This window comes from Diachasmimorpha longicaudata, chromosome 14 (assembly GCF_034640455.1).
Source record: "Diachasmimorpha longicaudata isolate KC_UGA_2023 chromosome 14, iyDiaLong2, whole genome shotgun sequence".
In the NCBI taxonomy this organism is placed as follows: Eukaryota; Metazoa; Arthropoda; class Insecta; order Hymenoptera; family Braconidae; genus Diachasmimorpha; species Diachasmimorpha longicaudata.
The window spans coordinates 289909-297098 of NC_087238.1; the positions used below are offsets into that span (position 1 = coordinate 289909).

The 7190-nt window shown below is 49.5% G+C and overlaps 1 protein-coding gene across 1 annotated transcript; it reads left to right on the forward strand.

Moving 5' to 3' along the window:
* Nucleotides 1–5245: 5245 nt before the first annotated feature.
* On the forward strand, nucleotides 5246–6895 carry LOC135169365 (uncharacterized). The gene has a single exon (XM_064134310.1). It carries the CDS (start codon nucleotides 5246–5248, stop codon nucleotides 6893–6895), a length of 1650 nt encoding a protein of 549 aa, XP_063990380.1.
* The last annotated feature ends 295 nt before the right edge of the window (nucleotides 6896–7190 follow it).

Here is a 7190-nt window from a genome sequence, read left to right on the forward strand (position 1 = left end):
CGCGAGGCTCCCCCCCTACCTCTGGTAACCCCGCCAGATACTCCTGTGGGAAAAACAGTAGTGGAAGACCCAGAGGCAGTGCTGGTCCTCCACGCCTCCGACACGGTCATTCGCAGGATGCCACACAACTCGGCCACCCCGACTGAGCACCCAACACCAAACCTGGCAACTGCAGCGAACAACAAGGCCCCCGACAACCGGGAGAAGCGCCGTCGGTTCAGACCATGGTGTTACGACTGTCATAAGAGGGGTCACGAACAACATCGATGTCCTAACCCAACGGGGGAGCCTTTCTGTGCCCAATGCGAGTTCCGATTCTTCACCACTCAAGTCTGCCCGAAGCACGGAGCAGCCCCAGTACCAGTGGTCACGGCAACACCACCAGCCTGGAACCCAGCGGACTATCGGCCACTTCCTCAGGCCAGCACATTCACACCAGCTCCAGGACGACGGCTCGAGGCCCTCCCCACTCTGCATTACTCACCCACCTACGGCCAATATAATTACGAGGCCTATGATAGAGCGGAGTATCCGAACTACCAGCGTGGAGACCCTTGGGAGGACTACGCCAGGGGATACTGTCGTAGCTACACGGAGGACTGTCCACCGTATTCCGGGCCAGCCAATTACGCGGAGTACCCGGTACTCCCGGATCGACCCCAAGGACGAGGCCGAAGCAGGTGGACTCCACAATGAGGGGCGTTCGGAAACGTCCATATACTTTTTCCCCTGAAATGGGAGGCATTTATTTCGTCTCGTCAGCCAGCCCTTCCCCAAGAAGGGAGGTTCCCCCTTCAGGGTGGAATTTCCCCAGAGAAGGGTGAACATAATTATCTGGCTTGAAAACAATATTGTAGACTGGGAGATGTTTTTCTTTTATTTTGGTAAAATCCCCCATTTTGAGGAGGCATTACACGTAAGCTTCCCCACCAAGGGAAGCCTGTGCCATCTCCCTGACAAGGGAACCCGTTATTTTTTTTTTCTTCCCCGGGAAGGGAGGTTTCGTCACGTTTCTCGACCCTGGGAAGCGTGAACGAATCGATCTCATAGTTTTCCGCTGGTCGGACATAAGGACCCTCCAAAGAGATTTTTTTCTTTTTTTTAGTTTGTTCTTTTTTTTTTGTTTTCCTGCTTGGGCGACGAGTAAGACCCTCAGGAATAATTAAACCTTGTTTTTCTTTTCCATTTTTTTTTTATTTTTGATTTTATATTATTTTTTTTTTGTGCTTATATGTGGGCAGATGGTAAGTCCGACTAGGGCCATAAAGGATAAGACTAACTAGGATAAGACACAAGTATTATTAAAAGTTGAAAATATTCCAAGATTGCGAGTGTAATTTCCGACCCCGATCTCAGGTCGTGGGTTCGAGCCCACCAGAACCTGTCTTTTAGGCCGCCACCCCAGGAGGCATGGACACCTGCGACATCCAGGGCCCGGAGCAGCACCAGAAGGAGCGAGATAACGGATACCATCGGTCAAGGGAGGGGGGTGTGACGTATATCGATGGAGGGGAGACACGAGCGAGAGAGACGCGAAAAATTATCACGAGACCAGCAATCTCGCGAATGTCCCGGATCGACCGGAGGCCAAATACACGTAGAGAAGTACGGACAAATTCAGGGTTAGGGAAAAATTAGGAGTATTTAGAAACATTAGAGGAAATCGTGTCGGTCCTGCGCTCGCGTCGCGAAGAGGGGTAATAAAAATTACCATCCGACGTGGGTGGAGGGAGAATCCGTTCGCGACATCTTCTCGGGATGAACAGCCTGGCTGCGAGTGCCAGCACCCCAGAGGGAGGGATCCGCGAGGTAGATTAAGGTTGGGTTAAGTATGGAAGGTCAGTAGGGGGTACCGCCCCCAACACCCCACTGAATCGCCACCTTTAAATAAACTATTAGGGAAATTTGAATATCCGCGGATCCCAGGGGAGCCACCCGGGAAGACTAGCCGCGATAATCGCGTGAGAGATGAATATCGGGGAGTTGTGGTTCCCCCATTCAAATTTGAATGGGGAGGTTTTGGCGCGCGGAGCGACACCGGCGCCACGGCAGTATATCCGCCAGAACTACTACTGCTGTTCTGGCGAGACAGAGTTCCGCCGTTCCTCGGCCACTTCCCGCCAGGACACGAGACCGAGAGGAGGTCCTCTCTCGCCGCACCCCGAGGAAACATCAGGGACACCATGGGAGGATCGCAACCCGCCAGCAAAATCCGCGCAAAGGTGAGAGGTCGAGATTCAATTATTTTCCCAGTCACCCCGTTGACTCGAGAATCGCGAGTTTAAATTATGGAGAATCGAATATCCCGATCGATCCACGGATCGAACGGTGTTTTCCCTATTCAGGTAGTCCTTAATGGTGGTCATTAATTTTATCCCCAGGAGATCCTTCCCATGGGAGTTAGTGTCGGTTGGGAGGGAATATTAATATGAATCCCGGGGAAAAATCACCGGAAAACCCCGTGGAACGTGAGCTCTTTGTTTTTTTTTTGTTGCGACACCCTATTCGGGATACACGCGTATCGTCGGGGCCTGGGGTATTCCCTCTCCCCGTACGTCCCGCTCAACGTTGAGCGAGAACTCCAGCTCAGCGTTGTCGGAAAAATTCCCGTGGTACGGAAACGAGGATATCTTAACCCCCGTCCGCAGTGAAAATTCCCTATTTTCGGAGATGATGCGTCAATTGTCCCCCTCGACGGTGGAGTTTATCCGAATCCAATTGGATGGGGCATTACCGGGGTAGAACTGTGGTGACCCTGTCGCCACTACACCCTGGCATTCCCCAATCCTGTCTAGACTTCCTAGACAGGACTCATAAAAACACTTAGCCTAAATTACCTACCCGACCGTCGCCATCCCTACAATATAAATCCGGGGAACTCCCCAGAACTGTCCCTGGAAAAACCCAACCTTCCTGTGCACTTGGCCGGCATCACGACGTCACGTGTCGAGAACATGATGCCGAGCCAATCACAGTCGAGATCCCTGGCATGCCCTCTCCTGTTTCCCAACATGCGCACGCCCACACTTTTCCGCACACTTTTCCTCACCACACAGTCGCTCCTCTACCTACCTCGGGGACAGTCGTTCCTTAACCTACCTCGGACACACTACTCCCCGATCTACCCTGGACATACCACTCGCTGTATCCTGTAGAAATAAAATACAATATTCGACCATCACACTGGCGTGCACGTTATTCAACCACCTGCTCAACCCCACAGAACAATTAAAAGACGTGAAAACATCCTCACGTGCGCTGTGCACGTTGAGCGTAGCGCTGTCTCTGTCGCACCTTGTGCCTCGCTCTCTCTCTCTCTCATCTGAAGCCCCTTCCAGGCCTAGTGAGAACTCACGTTGGTTCTCAACCGGCATTAGGGATTCTCATATATATTATTTTTTTTTGTCTCACCATTGGCCTCAGCCGGTTGGGGGGAGCCCCGAACCCTTCCCGTGGGCTCGGGAAATCGCGGAGAGGGGGTTTATTATATATTTGAATTAGGGGATAAATAATTTACGGAGTCTCCGACCCGTCGTCAGAAAATCCCGAGCATCATGACTCGCGGAATCCATCGAATTCTCTAGTCTTCCTTTTTCTTGTTGTTCTATGGCCATTGACCAAATAAACCGATAAAATTTGTATTTTGACTTCTGATTCGATTTCTTCTAGTAAGTCAGACTAATTTTGCCCTATTCCTCGAATCCACCCCTCTCTTCACTACCTAGCATACTGAGCAGCGCAGGCATCCGTAACCTCTCCCTTAAACGCCTCGCTAAGTTAGGCTAGTTTCTGCCTTGTTTTGCGTTTCTTGCGTTAAATTTGTTTATTTAGACTTCGAGTCGCTAATTACTCGACCGAGAAAATTAGCTGGCGCCCAACTACCTTCCAGGTTCCCACTTTGTCCGTTTTCTTTTTTTTTTGGTGTTTGGCGAGGCGGCTAAAGGGAGGAAGGGCGAAGGTGACGGGCAATTCCGATCGTTGGGAAATGTCACGTCACAATAGTGAGACTTCCATTGAGGACGTCATCAGCAGCGCTCGGCGATTCAAAAAATAAAGCCTCACGTCAGTTAAGATCAGTCATCAGCAGGCTCAACAAGGATCAAGCATATGCCCAACTCTACAAAAATTCATCAGGGAGTACGAGGAATTGGGACAAATGACAAAAGCGTCAGAACTTCCAGAACCATCAACAGCCTACTATCTACCGCATCACGGAGTTTTAAGAGAGGACGCCATAACAACAAAGCAGAGAGTTGTATTCATCGGCTCCAGCGCCAGTTCATCAGGTATGTCACTTAACGACATTTTATATCCTGGTGTTAAATTACAGATCAACGCGATGAACGTCTTAACCTGGATGAGAAGACATATGCTCGTCTTTGGGACGGACATCGTCAAGATGTTCAGACAGATCAAAGTGCATCAGGACGACTGGGATCTTCAAAGGATATTGTGGATCGATGACGATCAACAGGAGATCACGTCCCAGTATACCACAGTGACCTACGGTCTCAATTGTTCGCCCTGGTTATCACTCAGTGTGCTCCAACAACTAGCAGACGATGAAGGACACAGTTTTCCAGCAGCAGGCGAAGCGATCACGAGAGGTCGTTACGTCGACGATATATACGGACGGTCCGACTCAGAAAAGGCCTCAAGGAAATCGCAGTGCAGCTTCAAGGACTATGCCAAGCAGGCGGTTTCGCTCTACAAAAGTGGAGTAGTAATTGTCCAGAAGCTCGTCATCAACTAGGCCTAACAACAGAGAGCAGCCTGATTCAATTTGAGGAATCAGTCACTAAAGTACTTGGTTTGTATTGGCACCAGTCGACTGACACATTCAGGTACAAATCGAGGAAATTCAACGCAGCTACCATCACCAAAAGAACAGTGTCATCGGAGATAGCTCAGATCATCGACCCATTGGGATTCATCGCCGAGTGGTAGTTCAAGGGAAAATTCTCCTGCAGGAGCTATGGAAGCTCAAGGTCAACTGGGATGATCCTCTTCGAGATGAGTATAAAAACCTTTGGAGGACATTCCGAGGAGATCTCATCAACTTAGACAGAGTTACTGTTCCCAGATGCAGTTATCATCGGACACTATCAACATCCAAATACACGGATTCGCAGATGCATCAACGGTAGCCATGAGTGCAGTGGTCTAAATTAGAACGAGATCAAGCAACGAGAATCCATCAACAGTTCTAGTGTGTGCGAAAACCAAGGTCGCACCAATCAAAAGGATGACCATACCCAGACTAGAGCTCACAGCAGCTCTACTCTTAACCCAGCTAGTGGAATCAACATATGAGATGCTTCAACTAGACCAGAATCAGGTAGAAACCTATCTCTGGTCAGACTCATCAGTTACACTAGCCTGGATCAGAAGCTCAGCCTCAGGATGGAAGGATTTCGTCCATAATAGGGTCATCAAAATACAGGAAACGCTACCAACGGCCATATGGAGACACGTCAGTGGCAAGGAAAACCCGTCTGACTGTGCCTCAAGAGGAATCTCACCAAATGAATTAGCAGATCATCCACTCTGGTGGTCAGCACCAAGCTGGATCAATCAGGATCCAGAAGACTGGCCTCAATCAACAATAGACGCATCTAAAATGGATACTCCAGAGGTGGCCAAGGAAGCAAAACCAGTACCAGCTCATCCAGCGAGGATGAAAATCAGCAAAGTAGCAGAACTTCTCAACAGATACAGTTCAATGGCCAAACTGTTAGCAGTAACAGCGACTATCAACAGAGCAATAGACAGATTCAGCCGGCGCCCAACGGCCCCGGGACCTGTCCTGACAACTAGTGAACTAAACGAAGCAAGAGTATTCTGGGTTAAGGTAACACAAGTTCAATATTTCGAATCAGCTTTTAGACTTTTGCAGAGAGATCATCAGTTACCAAGAAGTCATCAGCTAGCTAAGCTAACACCAACTCTAGACGACCAAGTCATCATGAGACTAAGAGGTCGCCTCAAAAACGCTCACCTCAGTCCAGAGGAAATACATGCGATAATCCTACCCAGACAGTCTAGGTTCACCACATTGGTCATTGCCGAAGCTCACCAGAGAAACCAACATGGAGGTACTCAACTGACTCTAGCCTATACGAGACAAAAATATTGGATCGTAGGAGGCAGAGGTACTGTCAGAGCATACATCTTACGCTGCGCCATCTGCACCCGTCATCGAGGAAGACAAGCTCAACAGCAGATGGGTCAACTGCCATCAACAAGGATTTCACCAGCCAGGGCATTTCTCCACACAGGAGTGGATTATGCAGGTCCATTCCCGATCCTGAAGTGGAGGCCAACAAATGCACAACCAGGAATAGTGCATATAGCAGTATTTGTGTGCTTCACCACGTCAGCAGTTCACCTAGAGCTCGTCAACAGGCAGACAACAGAGGCTTTCATCGGCGCCTACAAAAGGTTCACGGGAAGACGTGGCATTCCAGCAGTCATGTATAGTAACAATGCCACCACCTTCACAGGAGCAGCAGAGGTCCTAGAACAGCTCTATCACCAGGAGTCGAGAGAGAACCAACATGTCCAGGCTGTCCTCGCAACCCATGGAACTCAGTGGAACTTCATTCCACCAAGAGCACCACACTTTGGTGGTAAATGGGAGGCAGCCGTGAAATCAGTGAAATATCACCTAAAGAGGATACTAGGACCATCAACACTCACATACGAAGAGCTCAACAGCGTGATCATCCAAATAGAAGCATGCCTCAACTCCAAACCAATCTGTCCAATGTCAGATGATCCAGAAGATCTCCAAGTGCTCACTCTAGGACACTTCCTGCTAGGAGAGCCCCTTCAACTCGTACCAGAACCGTCTCTTCTCCAGAAACCCAGCAGAAGCTACAGAGATGGAATCTAGTCACCCAGATCACCCAACAATTCTGGTCCAGATGGTCTAAGGAGTGCCTACAGAGATACCAGGCAATCTACAAATGGAAGAATCAACAGGACAATATCAAGGTCGGCAACATGGTCCTGATGATGGATGAATATCCACCAACAACGTGGCCAATCGCCAGTGTCATCGCCACGCGACCAGGAGCAGATGGACTCACCAGGGTCGTCACAGTGAGAACAGCAAGATCCCAAGTGTCAAGACACGTAGACGGATCACCAGACTCTCAAAATATAAGGATAACTTACGCAGAATTTGA

What these genes read in the sequence shown, in the direction of transcription:
- LOC135169365 (XM_064134310.1), top strand. Translation starts at nt 5,246, where the DNA reads ATGACCATACCCAGACTAGAGCTCACAGCAGCTCTACTCTTAACCCAG.